Below are 21,111 nucleotides of genomic sequence, written 5' to 3'. Positions count from 1 at the left end.
AAACACAGAGTCCGCCTCTTCTCGTCCTGCTCTCTGTCCTGCTGCCTGACCCGGGGTGAGCTATGGAGCCAGGTCAGTCACCGACCTCCTGATGCTGGGTTTGCCTGAAGCCTTATATCCTCCATTAAATCATCAGACAGCCAGGAGCATGCTGGGTAGCGGAGGAGCCTCAGAGCCTAGCTGGGTTAGCTAAGCTTCCATCTCGGCCCTCCTCCCTCTCCTCCCTGGAGCCGTTTGTTGGCGTTTGGTCCAGCAGGTCTGGCTTGTGAGACCAATGATTGGCTCAAAGTCTGCTGCGCTTAATCCAATCCCCACACTTCCGATGTTGATGAATGTATTCCGTCGTATGACATAAGTGCTTCAGTAATAAACACAAAAACAAAGAAATGTTGCGAAGGTCATGGGAGCTGCCGGCATGTACATGTACATGTAAATCAAGCAGAGGGCAACAATTCCTGTAATACAATATTGTAAAAATATCACAGGATTACTTTTTCTTACAAAATAAAAAATCTTCCCCTCCAAATGCTGTGACTTTTTAAATAACCATTTATTCACATTATTACAATATTTTAATAAAACCCCTCTCTATTGTCCAATAACGACTTTATCAACAAAACAAAAAGATCTAAATATTCTGAAGCTGCTGTTGAGTTTTCTGTGTTTCTGTTTCTGTGTGAGTTGGGGTTTTGCCTTCAGCAGTGCGGTGTTGTTGTCATGAGGACGGTCATCATGTGATCAGCTGATTCTTTCAGTTTAAACTCAGTCAGACGTCTCATCATTCCCAGCAGCCTGAACACACAAATACACGGTGAGTTTATTCTTATTTAATCACAAAATTAAAAAGAAGACTCAACAGATTTTAGCCTGTTTTGAGTTTATCAAGTCTGTAAATATCTCTGTAATTTTGCAAAAAAAGAATTGTTATTAATTGTTTAATTTTGCAAAATGTCAAGTTTAAAACTTGTGTCATAAAGTCAATGACTGAATAACAGAAGATAATCATACAATCTGTTTTATAATTACCCTTAATTTGGTGCTGAAGATTTAAAGTTCAGTTCAGAGAGATACTCAATTTAATAGACTAAATATCTGAGATGTTCAGTGTTTCTTTGCTTTCACAGTGACATCATCAGTTGTGTATAGTGTGAAGTCACCAGGGTGTGGTGAAAAACTGAAAATTTAAAACAGAAGAGCAACCAGTAATGCAGTCCTGCTGTTTTGATTTACACCAATATTAATGCAACTTTGGCAAATTTATCAACACATTTATGCTATTGAAAGTGATCAGTTCTAATTGAAAAAGTCAGTCAAAATACAGTTTAAGGAAACTTTAAAGGTGTTTTATAGGTGTTAAAAACAACTGACATTTATACTTAAATAGGTGTTAAAGTAAAGTAACGTGAAGGTAAAGAGAAAATTTAAGTTCATAAATGAGTGAGAATAATGCCAGCAAAGAATTACTCATCTGTTAAACTGGCTCTATTACTTGCTCATCTAGTGGTGTGGTTCCAGATTACAACTGTACCCCGTTTCTTTTACTCTGTGGCTATTTGAAGTGTTTAGTTTGTCCGTTCTGGACTTTTTTAGAGACATGGCAGACTCCGTGAAGAGGACCTGCTCACTGTGTAGATAAGAACATAATGATTCAAAGTTCCAGGATGTTACACACCAATGAAAACATAGTTTTAATATTATATTCCATTTCTGCTAATAGATCCCCTGAAAGGCTACACACTGTTAAAAAGTATTACATTTTACCACTCAGAACAATTTGCTCCTCAGAAAATATCACACAGAATATTTTAATCTTTTTTCTCAAAATATTGCACCTTTGTTGTAAAAACTTTTTTTTTTAAGTTACTGACATGTGAACTGAAAATCAGGAGGATCAGCAATAGAACCCTGAGGAACTCCATGAGTCACAACCGACAATAATGTGGAATTCTTTGCTGCCTAAAAATCATTAAATATGGATTCAAACACTGCTAGAATGACATATTATATTATATTACATAGTATAATTTATCATCTTATTTCAGTGTCATGGAGCGTAAATTGGATTTGTCGCGTCTGACGGACGAAGAGGCCAAACACGTCTGGGAGGTGATTCAACGAGACTTTAACCTCCGAAAGAAAGAAGAGGAGAGACTCGGGTATGAACATCTGTCTCTCTGTCCACCTGTCTTTCATAATATTCATTATTTTAAAATAAATAACTAATAAAAAAAGATATTAATGTATAAAACAAGTATTTCTCAAACAGTTAACATGTAAAACATATAGTATAAATACGAAAAGATATAAATTCCAATATGTAAAATATATTGACTGTTTTTTATCGTTCAAGAGTGTTTGTGAATTGACTCGTTCACGTGAAGTTTAGAGGAATGTGAGCGTGAAAGACGTCGTTGTTTTGGCAGTCGATCACAACTTGGTCACACGGACAAGAGACTGCAGGAGACAACAGGAAGCTCACAAAGACGCTCTGTGTTCCACACTAAAGACTGCAACTCCCATCAGCCCCTCGGGCAAACTGAGACACAGTCGGGGAGAGGGGCGGGGGAGGAAACAGACTTTCCTGTTGTTCTAACCAGAGTCTGATAGTTCACGTTAAAACATTCAATGAAAGTTATCAGACTCTGGTCAGAACAGCGGATTCTCTCCCAGTGTGTGCAGTAACAGCCAACACTGATCCATCACGACAGGTTAGCAAACAAAGCAGCTTCTGTTCAGCCTCCTCTGTCAATGCTGATAATCTGATTTTGACTGTGAAAATGTAATTTACACAGAAATAATTCATAACATTTTAAGTTGCTGGAAGCATCTAATCTAATTCACACTATTTCTTATCATGGTGACATCTTGTTTGGGGCCTCCACATCATGTTGACATTTTAAAGTAGATGTGCAGTAGTTCTGGTAGGAGATGGCCCGTAGTGGATGCACTGTAGTTTTTGTCCTGCACTCACACACCACCAGAATTTGCCGAAACAAAAGGCTCTGTTGACCTTTCAGTGGCCCCTGAGGCCCTGAGATGCAGGTTGATCCACCCGTGTTCAGCTCCAAGCTGAAGTTATCAAAACCTGCTGGCTGGCTCGCCAAACGGCTCACAGTTGTTCGAACTGGGCCAGTTGATGTAGCCTGAACTGCTGCTCCAACTCTTTACTAATCCTATACCAAAGTAGCAGATGGCCCATTTTACATGTGCTGTGGTTTTGTAGTAAAAGGCCCAAAGAAGTTTTCCTGTAGTTCTGGCAGTAGTTGGTCTGTTATAGATGGAATATGGATCTATTTCTCTCCCCGCCGGGTTGTGTGTGTGTGTGTGTGTGTGTGTGTGTGTGTGTGTGTGTGTGTGTGTGTGTGTGTGTGTGTGTGTGTGTGTGTGTGTGTGTGTGTGTGTGTGTGTGTGTGTGTGTGTGTGTGTGTGTGTGTGTGTGTGTGTGTGTGTGTGTGTGTGTGTGTGTGTGTGTGTGTGTGTGTGGGGGGGTCGTATTAGATTTACAGTAATTTTGGTAGTAAATGGCCCGTTGTAGATGTACTGTAGTAGTATTAGTAGATGTAGTAGATGTACTGTAGTAGATGTACTGTAGTAGATGTACTGTAGTAGTATTAGTAGATGTAGTAGATGTACTGTAGTAGATGTACTGTAGTAGTATTAGTAGATGTAGTAGATGTACTGTAGTAGATGTACTGTAGTAGTATTAGTATGTACTGTAGTAGATGTACTGTAGATGTACTGTAGTAGATGTACTGTAGTATATGTAGTAGATGTACTGTAGTAGATGTACTGTAGTAGATGTACTGTAGTAGTATTAGTAGATGTACTGTAGTACAGACCTCACCCTAACCCTGGTTTATTATCATATTGATTCAAACTTAAAGTAGGATGAGTCTTTTTCTTTGCTTTCCAATCAGATTTATGGATCTATGCATGTTATCCTTCCTCCTCTGACTCCTCCCCTGGGCATGTCTGTAGTTATATATCCTTGTTGCTCTTCCTGTCTCCTCTCCGGCTATCGCAGTGACTTGAAGACTAAAATCGAGAAGGAGGACACAAAGCGAGAGCTCCTGGGTCCTCAGAGTCAGCTGTCCGAGTCTCACTGTATCCGCTGCCTGCAGCCCTTTAAGTTCCTGGTCAACAGTAAACGTCAGTGTCTGGACTGCCGCATGTTCACCTGCAAGTCCTGCAGCCGCTACAACAAGAAGGAGCACGGCTGGGTGTGTGACAACTGCCGCATGACCAGGTGAGACACACACAGGTAGGTCTGAGTCCTGACAGCGCAGGTAAGGAGCCTACCTGTCTCAGTGAAGGTACCAGATATACTCCAGCGTACACAGGGAGTTTTAGCTGTGTAATGATGAGTATTGGCGTGTCCTCCTGCAGGGTGCTGAAGATCGGCACTGTCGGTTGGTACCATGACAACGTCAGGAATCGCTTCAAGCGCTTCGGCAGCGCAAAGGTGATGAGGTCACTGTACAAGAGGCTGAACGGAGATGGTGAGCGTGACATCACTGTTACCGGGGTCGCCTTTGTTCAAACTTTATTAACAGTGACACTGAGTCACATGTGGTCATCAGACTGTCAGCTGATGTGGTTCCTGGTCTGAGATCACACTGTTCAACACCAGCTGACTCTTCTATTAAACTGCTTTTTACATTTTTAAGTAAACGTTGTGAATTATATTTAATTCAGCCGATTCAAATGATATGAACACAAAAAACCTCAGAACGATATGAAATAATAAATATAGACATTTTAATGTGTTATTGTTTTAAAAATCACATTTACATTTGTTTAAATAATATTTAATATAAAAAGATATTCAACTTTTTCAATGTTAAATAAGAAACAGCAGATATGCACTCATGAAATACTAGTGTATTATACCCTATTGAATATATGAAGCGTTTCTATGTATTTGTGTAAAGATTGAAACATGGTTGATCGACTAATCAGACATCGTGTTTCTTCTTCAGGTGGCCGTGACGACGACACTCAGAGTATGCCGGACGTCCGCGGCAGTGAGTCGACACGACATCCAGAAATATCACATCTAGAATTAAGAATATAATCCACAAAATTAGAAACTTGAATCTATAATCTGTTTTGGCTTTTCTTTTCAACAAATACAAAATAATCAGAAGTCATCTTTGATGGCCTGTAAATTTACATTTGACACAGAAACACCACTTAAACTGAAACGACATGAGGATTTTAACTTTAACGTCAAATCTCAGTTTCTTACATATCAATATCTACAGGTTAGATATGTATGAAGTTTTGTATACTCATGTTTTCAGAGAGTTCTGGCTGAAAATCTTTACATTTTTGATTTTTGATTAAAAGTTTTGAGAACCAGCCTTTGGAAAGCTTGAACACTGACTGCTGAACACATACACACAGTATTTATGCAGAATTTGTGAATAAAAAGTTGTTACAATTGTGACACATTTATTTCACTTGATTGTTCATATCTGCATGTATTAACACAGATAATAATACATATTAATACACACATAAACAATATACTTCAAAAGTACTCAGTTTCTATGTTATTCTGTGTATTCAAACCAAAGAAATCAGAGTAAAAACATCATGCCTCTGTTAGTGTTTTTAATCCAGACTTACAAAAGTGTTGTATTTGTACCTGTAGATGAGTAGAAGTGTTGTATTTGTACCTGTAGATGAGTAGAAGTGTTGTATTTGTACCTGTAGATGAGTAGAAGTGTTGTATTTGTACCTGTAGATGAGTAGAAGTGTTGTATTTGTACCTGTAGATGAGTAGAAGTGTGTTGTATTTGTACCTGTAGATGTGTATAACGGGATGGAGGACGACCACGGAGAAGCCGAGGTTCAGCGCTACAAAGTGGTAAAATGAAACTAAAACTAAAAATCTACTGATGTTGAATCGGACGTGAACCTGCAGATTTGAACCTCTTCATTTGTTCTTCTCTTCTAGATGAGGAAGAGCAAACGTCTGCTCTCTGTTCATCCACTGGACTTCGACCCGGAAGAGTATTTCCCGTATTCACGGCGACCGTCCGTACAGGTACGACAACAACAGGTTAATGCAGTCATTATTCAAACATGACATATTTAATCCGTTTTAAATGTAGAATCGTGTAAAAGAGCTTGTCCAAGAATGTAACATGTTTTATGGAGCAGATTCTGGAGGATCGAGGCTACAGGAATGATGTGGATTACGACATGTACAACCACCGAGCCAACCGCAGGAAGAGTCTGGACCGATACGCCATGAGGCCTGGTATATGTACAAATACACACAGTACACAGAGAGTACACATACAAGCTCCCAGCAGGACAGACTCTACCACAGGGGAAGTACCTCATCTGCTGAGTCTCTCCCTGGCTGATGTGAGGGAAAGGGGAGGTAAAGGGAGGAAAAGGGAGGAAGTAAGTGTGAGGTAACAGTAGGTAAGGTGAGGCAGGTTTGAGGTAAAGAGGAGTTAACAGGGAGGTAAAGGTTAGAAGGGGGTAAATTGAAAACAGGTGACTGTATTTAACTGTCTGTGTTTACCTGACTGTATTTCCCCTATACATGTTCACCTGTGTGTGTTCACCTGTGTGTTTACCTGTGTGTGTGTGTTCACCTGTGTGTGTTAACCTGTGTGTGTTCACCTGTGTGTGTTAACCTGTGTTGTTTACCTGTGTGTGTTCACCTGTGTGTGTTCACCTGTGTGTGTTTACCTGTGTGTGTTCACCTGTGTGTGTTCACCTGTGTGTGTTTACCTGTGTGTGTTCACCTGTGTGTGTTTACCTGTGTGTGTTCACCTGTGTTTTTACCTGTGTGTTCACCTGTGTTCACCTGTGTGTGTTCACCTGTGTGTGTTCACCTGTGTGTGTTCACCTGTGTGTGTTCACCTGTGTGTGTTCACCTGTGTGTGTTTACCTGTGTGTGTTCACCTGTGTGTGTTCACCTGTGTGTGTTCACCTGTGTGTGTTCACCTGTGTGTGTTTACCTGTGTGTGTTCACCTGTGTGTGTTCCTGTGTGTTCACCTGTGTGTGTTCACCTGTGTGTGTTTACCTGTGTGTGTTCACCTGTGTGTGTGTGTGTTCACCTGTGTGTGTTTACCTGTGTGTGTTTACCTGTGTGTGTTCACCTGTGTGTGTTCACCTGTGTGTATTTACCTGTGTGTGTTCACCTGTGTGTATTTACCTGTGTGTGTTCACCTGTGTGTGTTCACCTGTGTGTGTTCACCTGTGTGTGTTGACCTGTGTTGTCAGACGACAATGGAGACAGCAGGATGGTCCGGACTCGCTCTCTGTCTAAGATCAGCTCCTCGGTGGCTCGGCAGCAGTACGTCGACACCTCTGACGAGGACGAGTACCTGAGGGCCCCCCCATGCACCTGCAACCCCCACCGCCGCAGGAACAGCAGAGCCTCGTCTCAGGAGAACCTGGGACAAGCCCCGCCCGTAAGGAGACGCAGCCAATGACCAACCACTGTCTGACTGTGTGCTTTTCTCTGATCCGATCCCAAACATTGACTCTGTTCTGTTCTCGTAGTCGGCAAAAAAAGTACCGGAACATTTTCAAAACAAAAACTGATAAATCTTTCAGGTTTTTTCCCTTGAAAACTAAACATTTTACCTACAAAAAAACTTTTTTTTTTACAATACATATAATAATCTTGTTAAACCAAAAAAACTAAAAAATCATAGAGTAGAATGGAATGTATTTTCCATGATGAGTGTAAATATGATCATGTATTTGATTTTCACAGATGAATGAGCTGAACAAACGCATGTCGGCCATTGAGAGTCTGCTGAACCGCCTGGAGGAGAAAATGACTCCTGCTGACGAGGTGAGACGATTCAAAAGGAGCCCGGAGACCTCTCCTTTAATTGGTGATGTTTTCATTTGACATTCTGGTGTGATGATAATTCATAATCCATCTTCTGTGCATGTGAACCTGCAGACGCTGACTCCGTCCGGTCAGAATGAGGAGGAGAAGCTGAGGAGGAAGCTGAGCGAGCTGGCGGGGAACCTGAGCGATAAGGGCCTGTCGTCGGACGAAGAGGCCGGGAAGAAGTCCTCGTCTGCGGGTAAAAGTGTGGCCGGCGTCCGGGGCGGCCCGGTGCTCCACCTGGACCCTCTGAAGGACAAAGAACTGAGCTCATCCAGCGACGAGATGCCCACCGAGGCTCAGAAGGTAGGAGGGGGATCGGGTTTACAGCAAATGGGAACCTGGAGGTTTCAAAACAAAGATGAAGTTTTCAATAATCTATCTGACACAACTTCCACTCTCCTGATGGGTTTTAGGGTTTTTACGTAAACGTCCGGGGTCCCATTTGTGGTGCATGTTCCCACAGCACGGCTCGCTTCTCCCGTTCAGAACCAGCAGAACGTCTGAACTGACATCTCAGTTCATACAGATCAAATTAAAAGACTCAAAAACAAGATTTTCTTCTGAAGAAAATATCAATTAACGAGCAAAGCTGATTGATGATTTTGCTAAAGCTTTGTTTTCAGGCTGCATGACTGCCCCCCCCACTGACAGGCTGCCTCCTGCGTTTAGTTGGTAACCGTTCAGCAGGTTGTGTAAATGTGACGGTCAGCAGCTACCTGCCTGGATCCAGACACCTGCAGCACTCATCCACATACGTCTTCTTCAGTGGTGTCTAAACTGCCGTATTTAACCCCAGGGGAAAGTCCAAGACACTCCGACTCCGCCCACACGAAGGCAGAAATGGACCACTTCACACTGTTTTGCGTATATGTGACTCAGAAGCGTGTTAACAGCACAGATCTCATATGTGCTCTGATCCTTTGCAATGCGACTTGGTTTTTATATCTTTTAAGAACAGGACAGATTCAAATCTTATTCTTCTTCAGGTTACCTTCTCGTTCTCTTCAGACTTTTACACGAGCAGATATATTATATCTACCCCATAAGCTGAAACTGATGGAGTTGTACTTTCTCTCAGAATACGTTTGTTCTTGACGTAACCCAAAGCCGTGTCTGTCAAAGCCGGTGGACAGACGGGTCAGACAAATACCGACGTTGACCCAGGAGACCCGTGTTCATGTCCCGTGTGAAACCCCAAAGTCAGCGTTGAGCTATTTAAATATACGTAACGTACATACGTAACCTGTTGTAAAAACATACTTATTTGAACCCAAACCGGATATTTTTTGTTTCGTCTTAACAACAATAACTATGTGTTTAAAACTCGTGATCCAGGAGAGAATGTGCGTATTTGAAGGAAACCGGTTTGGATTGCGTCACACTAGCATCATCTTTTCACTGACGCCAGTGTTTTAGAATCAGAGAGGACTGAAGCTCCGGTCAGACGTGGGCCCTCTGGGGGTGAGGGTTATGGGAGCCGGCCTCCAGACTCTGGGGGTCTGGTTGCGTCCGGGCCGGTAGCTGCTGCAGGACCAGGTGTTGTTTTCCAGCTGTTAACATCTGTCCCTCTACATGGCTTTCAGAGATCGACTGCTGCCGCCCTCTGTGACCTCACCACTGAGGTCCTGAGAACCATTAATGCCACAGAACACGCAATGGTCGAGTACGGCTTCTCAGAGCCGGTCGACAGATCCCACTTAGTAGGGACTGACGTTAAGCAGGCAGATGATGCTTTCAGGGAACTTGAGGAAAATGTAAGCTTCATACATGAACTGCACGCCTCGTTCTCCCTCAACCTCTTTTTGTGTGACGGTCAAACTAAGCCAAACCCCCCGCCTCGTCTGAAGCATGATGGAAATGTCTGGACTGGCTTTGAACCCCGGCTGCTGTGTCTCCAGTCTCTAACAGGGCTGGGTATCTGCAGCATACTGGGCAGCACTGGTTCCAGTCTGGGTCCAGCAGGAGCTCAGACACTTTACATTTACAATTCATTGTTCAAACTGTCTTCTATTGAATTTGACAATACTACCTCATGAATTTGACAATACTACCTCATGAATATGATAAAACTATCTCATGAATATAACAAAACTATCTCATGAAAATGATAAAACTATATCATGAATATGATAAAACTATCTTTCTTGGGAAGATGAAAATCAGAAATATGTATTTGTCATTTATGAGAAACGTTTCAAATTCAAACCATCTTAGTTTATAAAACCTTAAACCTTAAACCTTTCAGGTTTAACCTTAACCCTTACACCTTACACATTAATTTAAACCTTACACCTTAAACCTTACACATTAATTTAAACCTTACACCTTAAACCTTAAACCTTAATTTAAACCTTACACCTTAAACCTTAAACCTTAATTTAAACCTTACACCTTAAACCTTAAACCTTAATTTAAACCTTACACCTTAAACCTTAATTTAAACCTTACACCTTAATTTAAACCTTACACCTTAAACCTTACACATTAATTTAAACCTTAACCCTTAATTTAAACCTTAACCCTTAATTTAAACCTTACACCTTAACCCTTACACCTTATTACCAGGAGAGAAGTTTGTCTTTCCCTCCGGTGAACCCAGTCTGTGTCTGATACTCGGCCCTGCTCTGGTGCGGTCAGACGTATGGAGGTGCGTTAGCGCCGTCTCAGGTGAGCTGCTCTTCTGTCTCCGTGTCTTCAGGTGTACATGGCCGCCGGTCAGTCGTTCGAGCTGGAGACGAAGCTGCGACGCCTCGAGCGGAGCGCCAAGACTCGCTTCGGGGGCGACGGACTCGGAGCTGTCGGAGCTGGAGGACGTGGTGGCGCTGACGGCCGCCAGAGTCCAGAGCGCCGAGAGCGAGGTGACACCAAATACATATAATATATAATATATATATGAATGACAAAACATGGAACCATAGAATACTTAATACAGGGATTTATAACTCTGCAGAATTACAAGTAAATATTAGAAAATCAAAGATAATAAATGAAATCATTTGAATTTATTAAGATATTAAATTACTATAATTTTACAAAAACACTTGAAACAAATCCACAATTTAAGCTCAATTCAAATCAAAATATTATTATTTAAAATAACATTTTATACTTTAAATATGTAAATAAATAAAATAAAATAATTGAAAATAATTACATTTTTGAAAATATTTTTGACAATATGAACAATTTATCTGAACTGAAATTATATGAAAATAAAATCCCATTTCAATTAAAATAACATGTGAAATTCTGAATTATGATAAATAAGATATTTAAGAAGAATAATAATTTTACAAAGATACCTAAAAAATTTAAGTTGAAACCAATCCACAATTAAGCTCTATACAAACCAAAAATATATATAATAATAACATTTAATACTTTTAACATCTAGACAAATAAAAAAAATATTATCTTTTACAACTGAAATTAAATGAAAATCTAATCATATTTAATAAAAATAAACATATGAAATTGCCAATTTAATTTGAATTAATGAAATAAATAAAGTTTTATTATGAAAATCTAATCATAAAATACTTAATACAGATATTTTACTCTTTTTTCATATTTAAATCTATTTAAACTTGGCACCATTAAACTTCCATAGCTGTGAAAATGAAATTATAAAACAAAAATCACAAAAATCTGCCTGGACGAGTTGAACAAGAAGAATCCTGATGAAGACGGGCTCATTATGGGATGTTCCTCATTGAAGACGTGACAGTCGTGTGATATTTGTGTGTTTTCTCCTGCAGGTGTCGGATATCGAGACGAAGATCGCTGCTCTGAACGCTGGATCCAAGAAGAAGGTTTGTTTTTATTCAACGTCATTAAAAGTATTTAAACCAAGATCAGAATATCAGTTTGTCATTACATTAAGATTTGTATCTTTAATATTTAAATATAACTTTATTCAAAATATAAAGTGAAATACACAACAGACGTGTTTTATATTTATGAGAATCAAATATATTTTAATTACAGAAAATGTTATAAAATGTTTTTTATTTAATCATCTATAATTATAGATCTTTCAAATTAAAATAAAATGATTTTACAACTACAATTTGTAGTGTTGTATATTTCATTACAGGTTGATTTTGTTTAATTATTATATTTTGTCGTGAGATTATTTTTCTTTAATTCAAAAGGTTTCTGGATCTCATCAAAGGAAAAAAGCAACTCAAGATTTCTCCAGTAAGTTTGACTTCACAAACAGATTTATTATGAATTATTGGAGTTTATTGCAGTTATAATATACTCTGATTTTCACTGTTGTTGTTGTTGTTGTTGTTGTCGTTGACAGAGGGCAGTAACGGAGCTCAGTGGAAATCGAACATGTTCTGAACCTGAAACCTGAAAACAGAAAACGATTCTTTACTTCCTGTTTTGTTTTTCTGCTCAATCATCAGATTCAACTAAACTCTTCTTCGTGTGATAAAGACAAAATGTTTTTCTGTCTAAATGCTACAATTAACACAAATTCACCGTTTAAATTCTTTAATCTGTCGAGATATTTCAAATTTCAACGTTTAAAAAAACTAAAAAAGTCAAATATTTGGTTGTAAAAGAAACAGAAATGTGAATTCAATATTCACATTTTGCCTTTTTCATTTTGAAATGTGAAATAGTTTGAATTTTGGATCCAATATTCATGATTTAATTATTATCAAACCATTATTGATGATTGTACATGAGACATTAATAAACTAAATTACTAAAACTAAAGATTGAAAAGTTCAAAAGTTTATTTGTTACATAAACAATCGTGCTGTTTACAGAGAAAAGATTAGTTATCGTCTGCATAAACAATATAAATATGAAATATAAATATCAGATATAGTAAAAAGAAAATTGTACAAATTTAGAATTACAAGTTAAAATTTGAAAATCAAAGATAATAGATGAAAATATTTAATTTACAAAGATATTAAAGAAATGTAATTTAACAAATCCATAATTTAAACTCTATTCAAACCAAAATTATATATTTTTAAATTACATTTAATTCTTAAAACATCTAGAAAAATACAACATTTTGACAATATTAACAATTTATCTTTTAAAATTATGTGAAAATAAAATCACATTTCAGGAAAGTGAACGGATGATATCGTGAATTTAATTTGAAATATTGAAATAGATAAAGTTTTAATTTGAAATATTGAAATAGATAAAGTTTTATTCAAAATGTAATCATGAAATACTAATAGAGATATTTCACTCTTTTAAATCTATTTAAACGTGTCACTATTGAACCTCCATAGCTGTTTAATGATCAGCTGTTAATCACATGATCAGCTGTTGATCACATGATTAATCACATGATCAGCTGTTAATCACATGATCAGCTGTTAATCACATGATCACTTCTATATAATCAATAAACACACAAATCAAAGCATTAAATGACATAAAGGACGTTTCTGCTCATGTTGTTGCCATGCATGTGTTGATTGTAACCTGCATGTTATTGATGAGTATTATGGGATGTTTGGTTTGATTTATTGATCTGTGTCAGTGTTTGTGTTTCTGATCAATAAACATAATAATCAGATGAACTCTGTATTATTATTATTGATGTTGTGACATATTGTTGTTATTATATTTATTAAAATAAATAATGAATAATATGCAACAATTACCCCCATATTACCCCCCCCCCTCCTCCACCGCGTCACACTGCGGACGGCCGTGGTGCGTTCAGGGCCCGCTACCTGCGGCTCAGCGGAGGTGTGCGCTTCAGGGTCCCGGATAAACCAACACGCACATCACGGTGCTCCTCTCTGCACCGGAGGATCAACGGCGGGACGACGCTGCAGGACGGGATCTGACGGGATCTGACGGGATCTGACGGGGACGGGATCTGACGCTTCAGGACGGGATCTGACGCTGCTGGACGGGATCTGACGGGTTCTGACGGGATCTGACGGGATCTGACGGGTTCTGACGGGATCTGACGGGTTCTGACGGGATCTGACGGGTTCTGACGGGTTCTGACGGGATCTGACGGGTTCTGACGGGTTCCTCTCTCTGGTGTTAGTGGTTTAGTCCCGAGTCCGCTTCAGACCTGCACACCGGCCGCTCGGCGGTGTTCTCCCGGTGTCTCCCGGTCTCCCGGTGCTGCGTTCAGGGCCCGATGGGGACCCGGGGCCCGGGCAGGAGGAGGACCCCGGACCCGGAGAGGAGGAGCGCAGAGGACGGTGCTCTCAGCCTGGTGGCCCGGGAGGTTATTATTATTATTATTATTATTATTATTATTATTATTATTATTATTATTATTATTATCTGTTATTATTATTATTATTATTATTATTATTATTATTATTATTATTATTATTATTATTATTATTATTATTATTATTATTATTATTATTATTATTATTATTATTATTATTATTATTATTATTATTATTATTATTATTATTATTATAGATCTGTTATTATTATTATTATTATTATTATTATTATTATTATTATTATTATTATTATTATTATTATTGATCTGATTATTATTATTGATCTGATTATTATTATTGATCTGATTATTATTATTAGATCTGATTATTATTATTATTATTATTGATCTGATTATTATTATTATTATTATTATTGATCTGTTATTATTATTATTATTATTATTATAGATCTGATTATTATTATTATCTGATTATTATTATAGATCTGATTATTATTATTATTATTATTGATCTGATTATTATTATTATTATTATTATTATTATTATTATTATTATTATTATTATCTGATTATTATTATTATTGATCTATTATTATTATTATTATTATTATTATTATTGATCTGATTATTATTATTATAGATCTGATTATTATTATTATAGATCTGATTATTATTATTATTGATCTGATTATTATTATTATAGATCTGATTATTATTATTGATCTGATTATTATTATTGATCTGATTATTATTATTATAGATCTGATTATTATTATTGATCTGCTTATTATTATTGATCTGATTATTATTATAGATCTGATTATTATTATAGATCTGATTATTATTATATAAATTAAATACTGAATAAAATTGGAAGACAAATATAAAATAAATGACAATTTAAATTAAGAAACTTTATAATAAATTATAAAAAAGGATATCAAGTTTTAAATAAAACATTGTTGATATAATATAAGTTGGATGAATACAATAAATATTTTAATAATCATAAAATATCAAAAAAGGTCTGTCAACGGAGGAAACAAACTATTAGAATTAGAATAAATTAATTGTTTTATGTTGTTCTGGATCAACACTTTCATGATTGATTTGTCTATTTTATTCAGCTAACCTTTATTGTATTTTAGATTTATTTATTTTTTAAGTTTTTGTATTGTATTTTAAGAATACTTGAATTTAACATTGAGTTCCTGTTATTGCTCCTGTGATATTTGGTACTTTATAATATTTCCATAATGTTTGGGCTCCTCAGCCTCTGTAACAAAAGCTCTTTATGTTCTCTGTGTGTTGTTCATGAGCTCGTCCTACATACTGAGGCTGGAATGTGATGAATGAACTCCTCTTCCTCCTCCTCTTCTTCTGTGGTGGTTCTTCTAGAATGCTTTTATTGTGAAGCACATGCAGGAAGTGGTGAACCAACTTTATTGATAAAACAAAAACAACAATAAATCCACTTTAAGCGAGTTGTAAATGACAACAATGAAAAATAAATCTGATCTGAGACCAGCAGACTTCACTGGTTGTGTCACATGACGGAGCTGTGAACTGGTTTGTTCACATTCAGTCAGCCAGTGTTCTCACACACACACACACACACACACACACACACACACACACACACACACACACACAGACAGTCTGGTGTGGGGAGAGACAGTCTGTGTGTGTGTGTGACGTATGTGTGTGTGTGTGTGTGTGTGTGTGTGTGTGTGTGTGTGTGTGTGTGTGTGTCTGTGTGTGTGTGTGTGTGTGTGTGTCTGTGTGTGTGTGTGTGTGTGTGTGTGTGTGTGTGTGTGTGTGTGTGTGTGTGTGTGTGTGTGTGTGTGTGTGTGTGTGTGTCTGTGTCTGTGTGTATGTGTGTGTGTGTGTGTGTGTGTGTGTGTGTGTGTGTGTGTGTGTGTGTGTGACCTCCATTCTTTAATCCCCAGCAGCACAGACATTAATCTGAAGGTCTGACACAGATATGACCCCCCCTCCTCTTCACCCTCCTCTTCATCACCACAAACTCGTTGGTGTGTCGTCGTCGTCATGGCGACGGAGGGAGTGTCACCTGTACGGTCCACATTCCTCACATCAGCTGACTTCTGTGGATTCTACATTTAGATGTGTTTTCACTAACTAATCTGTCAACAATTAATCTATTGATTAATTGGACAGATATAGTTATTGATTTATTAAATATGGATCAATCAGAAGTTATTTAAATATATGTTATCGTGTGGAAAATCTCTACAAATTTAATAGTGTTTGTTTTATTTATTTATTTATATATACTTTTTTTTAAATATATAAATATATATAACACTATTTTTCTGAATATTATTTTACTCCTCCTGGGCTTCTGATTGGTTATTGGTTTGTTTCGAGGAGGCGATCAATATGATTTGATCAGATTCTTCTTTGAACAGACTAAAGCTGAAGCAGCTGCTTTCAGAACACTTTGAAATGATTGATCGTCTGACAGTTATCGGACCAGAGTGTGCTGAAGGGGCTGGATGACGGATGATCAGTCATCAGGTATTGATCTTATTGATCTGTGTGGCAGGCGGAGGCCAGGCTGGCGGCCAAGCGAGCAGCGAGAGCCGAGGCCCGAGAGATCCGGATGAAGGAGCTGGAGAGACAACAGAAAGAGGTGAGCGGGCTTTTATTCTGAAAATCACCTCCTGATGGTCTCTACAAACTGAAAAAACTTTATTGATAAGGGTCACATGGTGCAGAGATGTCAGCTAGGGGTCAAAGGTCACAGCTCTCATCATCAGGAGGAGGCTCTGAGGCCACAGAGACTTATTTCTCTCTGGTGAGTCTTTTATTTTTATACATCTCTGTTTTATTAGAAGTCTTGTTTTTTCATGTGACTTCATGATGAAAACAAGCGCTCCCCTCTGAGAACTGATGACCTGAAGCTGTGATCTGAACTCCAGACCTCAGAACAGCTTCTGACTTTAAAGAACCTGAAGGTTCTGTGTCTCTGCTTCAACCACGCTCTGAACTCCATCTGCTGTAGTAGTACTGACTGTGAAGCATTATTGTGTCTATATATATATATATATATATATATATATATATATATATAGATATATATATATATAGATAGATAGATAGATAGATATATATGTTGGTATTGGTCAAGAGCCTTTCTTTGTTGTTCTGGTTTGTGTTCTTTATGGGACTGGTTCTCACTTTGAGGATAAGGATGTAAACGTGAGCCTGCTTTTATTAAACTGGTGTTCACAATGTTTCCTTTGGTATTATATGTGTACTATAGTATTTATATAGATATATATATATATATATATATATATATATATATATATATATGTGTGTGTAGTATATAGCGTGGACCTGAAGGTGCTCTGTTCAGACTCCATTGAGTGAATCAGTGTGTTTAGCTCTCAGAACACAGAGAGCCTTTAAATGTAAACAAAGCGGTACTGTCCCTTTAAGGAGCCTCTGATTGATTGTTTCCTGCTGTCTCCTACCCGACCTTTGACCTCTAACCTCTGCTCTCTCCTCTTGTGTCTCCTCCCGCCTCCTGAAGCTGTTTCACAGCCACAAGGTACACCTCCCTCACCGCGCTGAGGCGTTTAAAACAAGCACACCTCACGATTTCATCTTTTTCTCTTTAAATCTGAAAGAAAGTCTCATCTGTTCTCACATGTTGTCCTCTTCTTCCTCCTCTTCTTCCTCCTCTTCTTCCTCCTTCTCTTCTTCCTCTTCCTCCTCTTCTTCCTCCTCTTCTTCCTCCTCCTCTTCTTCCTCCTCTTCCTCTTCTTCCTCCTCTTCCTCCTCTTCTTCCTCCTCCTCTTCTTCCTCTTCCTCCTCTTCTTCCTCCTCTTCCTCCTCTTCCTCCTCTTCTTCCTCCTCTTCTTCCTCCTCCTCTTCTTGTTCTTCCTCCTCTTCTTCCTCCTTCTCTTCTTCCTCTTCTTCCTCCTCTTCTTCCTCCTCTTCTTCCTCCTTCTCTTCCTCTACCTCCTTCTCTTCCTCCTCCTCTTTTTCTTCTTCCTCCTCTTCTTCCTCCTTCTCTTCTTCCTCTTCCTCCTCTTCTTCCTCCTCTTCTTCCTCCTTCTCTTCCTCCTCTTCTTCCTCCTCTTCCTCCTCTTCCTTCTCTTCCTCCTTCTCTTCCTCTTCCTCCTCCTCTTTTTCTTCTTCCTCCTCTTCTTCCTCCTTCTCTTCCTCCTGCTCCCAGAAGTATTATGGTCTGGATAATAAGTGGGGTCATATTGAACAGTGGATGGTAGGATTCTTCTTCTCCTCCTCCTCCTCCTCCTCTTCCTCCTGCTTTAGTATTATGGTCTGCACAAACAGTGGATGACTCATGAAAACCTTCCCACTGGTTTCTCTGGTCTCAGCTGAGAACCAGTCTGAACCAGTCTCCTTACTGGGACGGCTCCATTAAAGAGCCTTTCATGTGTAGCTGCTGGTTGTTGTTGTTGTTGTTGTTGTTGTTGTTGTTGTGTATCAGTGGTGATGTGTGTTTGTTCTGCATCTGATGATGATGAAGATGAAGATGCTTGTTTCCTGCATGCTCCGTCTCATCACAGTTTAATGTCCTTTGTGTTTGAATGTGAAGACGGCTTCAGTGTTTGTTATTTATTTATGTGATATTTATTTATTTATGTGATATTTATTTATTTATTTATGTGATATTTATTTATTTATTTATGTGATATTTATTTATTTATTTATGTGATATTTATTCTTTACACTTTATTTTATTCCACGTGATTTTTTTTTTTATTTGATTCAATTTATTGTTTCATACAAATTTAAGTTTTGAGTACTTTATGTAGGGTTTATTTATTTTATGTTTTTTTTATTAAGTTTTATTTTATTGGCACTTTATGTATAATATACGTTATTTGATATTTTTGATAGCACTTTATTTCATTAATAATTAATGTCTAATATTTTTTATTTTAGTTGTACTTTATTTGTAATATTTTTTTATTTTAATACAATTTAATACGTTTTTATTTTATTATTAATTCATGTATTATATATTTTATTTTATAAGTACCTCATGTATAATGTTATTTATTTTATTATTTATTTATTTATAATAATATTGAATTTTGTTAGTACTTTATGTATGATATAAATAATAATTTTACAAGTACTTTATGTATAATATATTATTATTCACTTTGTTTACATTAAAACCTTCTTTTATTTTATTTTATGTCCTTTTTTGTTATTATTATTTAAATTTTTCGAAAAAAAAATCTATTATCTATCTATTAATGTATTTAATAATTTTAATTTTGAAGGCTACCCTGTATACAGTGTTCCCCTCAGCATGTCTGTCAGGATCACACAGTTTGTATTAGACCCTGGCTTCTGTCTGTCAGGATCACATAGTTTGTATTAGACCCTGGCTTCTGTCTGTCAGGATCACATAGTTTGTGTTAGACCCTGGCCTCTGTCTGTCAGGATCACATAGTTTGTATTAGACCCTGGCTTCTGTCTGTCAGGCAGCAGAATGAGTGAACTTTCTTCTTCGTGGCCTTTCAGGAGGACAGCGAGCGATATTCTCGCCACTCACGGAGACACACGTCGGTCTGTATCGCTCTTCTTCTTCTTCTTCTTCTTCTTCTGTCTGTGCTCTTCCTCCTGCCTTCATTCTGCTCCTCTTCTTGGTTGGTTGTTAAACTGGAGTCTCTGTGTTTGCAGATGTCTGACGATGAGGAGAGGATGTCTGTGGGGAGTCGAGGAAGCCTCAGGGTGAGTCTGAGTGACAGTACACCATGGAGGTACTATCAGGGTACTAATACACAGGTCAAAGGTCACAGAGGAAACACACACACACACACACACACAGCAGACGATCAATAACCAATGACAGCTGCCGGTCACATGATGATCTGTCGGCTTCTTTAAAAGACAGAAAAGATATAACCTTTAACACGAGGCTTTTATTGTGAAAGGCCACGTTTCTGGTGTAACCATAGAAACCAAAGAGTCATTCTTCCTCCCTCCTTCTCTCCTCTTTTCATTCTTCCTCCTCTCCTCCTCCTCCTCTTCATCAGTAGAGTTAAACTCTGCATCCTGTGAATCAAACTGTTTCCTGATCTTGTAAATAATAGTTTATTTCTTGGTTGCTATGGAGACAACACATTGACTAATTGCCTGATTGATTTCCTCCCTCCTCTCCTCCCCCCCCCCAGCCTTCAGACTACAGTGGGTTTCTGGGCTCCGGCTCTCGGGCCTCCTCCAGGGCCAGTTCAGCTCGTGCGAGCCCAGTGGTGAGCTCTGGTCTCTGGGTGTCCGTCTGAGCGACTCCCCCTCCTCTCTGCTGGTTCTTCTCTTTCACTCTTTGCGTCTCTTCTTCACACTTTTCTGTCAACGTACTAACAATGATAATCAATAACGTGTCTCCATGGTAACGAGCATCGATCATGAGTCATGTGTTTGTGTGTTCAGGTGGAGGAGAGACCCGACAGAGACTTCATGGACAAAGTGAGTCAACTCTCACGTTAAACCAGTTATTACGACATTTAAATAAAGTTCAGAGGATTGAACAATAATAAACATTATCATTTATTATGTAAACAAACCGCTGCTTTCATAAAATAAAAGTCAGTGGATTATTATAAAGAAACATTATAAATATAAACCTTACATGTGATGATGATGGGGATGATGATGAAGATGTCTGTCCTCCTCTTCCTCAGGGCTCCAGGACCGCCTCCACGCTCTCCGCCGCCACGCTGGCCTCTCTGGGCGGAGCTTCGTCTCGCAGAGGAAGCTGTGACACGTCGTTCTCCGTGGAGACGGAGGCGTCCATCAGAGACATGAAGGTACAAACTGTCATTTCATATTTCAATAATCATATCTAGAGAACTTTAATATCAGGACTAACTGACGGATTATAATAATAATAATAATAATAATAATAATATTTGTATGTATTAAGACTCTCTGGCAGTATAATAATAATAATAATAATAATATTTGTATGTATTAAGACTCTCTGGCAGTATAATAATAATAATAATAATAATAATAATAATAATA

At 38.1% G+C, this 21,111-nt stretch overlaps 2 protein-coding genes across 3 annotated transcripts in view; both read left to right on the top strand.

Annotated features, from left to right (window-relative positions):
• The first annotated feature begins 765 nt into the window (after positions 1–765).
• Positions 766–12,381, top strand: LOC129116508 (melanophilin-like). Its single transcript, XM_054627362.1, is given in 16 exon segments — positions 766–811; positions 2,043–2,156; positions 4,025–4,246; positions 4,387–4,499; positions 4,980–5,021; positions 5,814–5,872; positions 5,963–6,052; positions 6,166–6,268; positions 7,250–7,440; positions 7,749–7,829; positions 7,944–8,177; positions 10,573–10,655; positions 10,657–10,732; positions 11,633–11,686; positions 12,029–12,074; positions 12,184–12,381. Coding segments are annotated over 15 exon segments (1,545 nt in total). The 5' UTR covers positions 766–811; positions 2,043–2,046; the 3' UTR covers positions 12,225–12,381.
• A 1,635-nt stretch (positions 12,382–14,016) lies between these two features.
• LOC129116505 (leucine-rich repeat flightless-interacting protein 2-like) overlaps positions 14,017–21,111 on the top strand; it is an 18,151-nt gene continuing 11,056 nt past the window's right edge. For both annotated transcript variants that reach the window (XM_054627361.1, XM_054627360.1), the window contains exons 1-4: positions 14,017–14,106; positions 16,643–16,729; positions 20,518–20,553; positions 20,769–20,894. In XM_054627361.1, coding sequence (XP_054483336.1) covers positions 14,017–14,106; positions 16,643–16,729; positions 20,518–20,553; positions 20,769–20,894 — 339 coding nt within the window. The remainder of the gene's footprint in view (positions 14,107–16,642; positions 16,730–20,517; positions 20,554–20,768; positions 20,895–21,111) is intronic.

The sequence above is a fragment of the Anoplopoma fimbria genome, unplaced genomic scaffold, assembly GCF_027596085.1.
Source record: "Anoplopoma fimbria isolate UVic2021 breed Golden Eagle Sablefish unplaced genomic scaffold, Afim_UVic_2022 Un_contig_8762_pilon_pilon, whole genome shotgun sequence".
Lineage (NCBI taxonomy): Eukaryota > Metazoa > Chordata > Actinopteri > Perciformes > Anoplopomatidae > Anoplopoma > Anoplopoma fimbria.
Note: the sequence above shows the minus strand (reverse complement) of the source record. Positions and strands in the feature narration are given on the sequence as shown.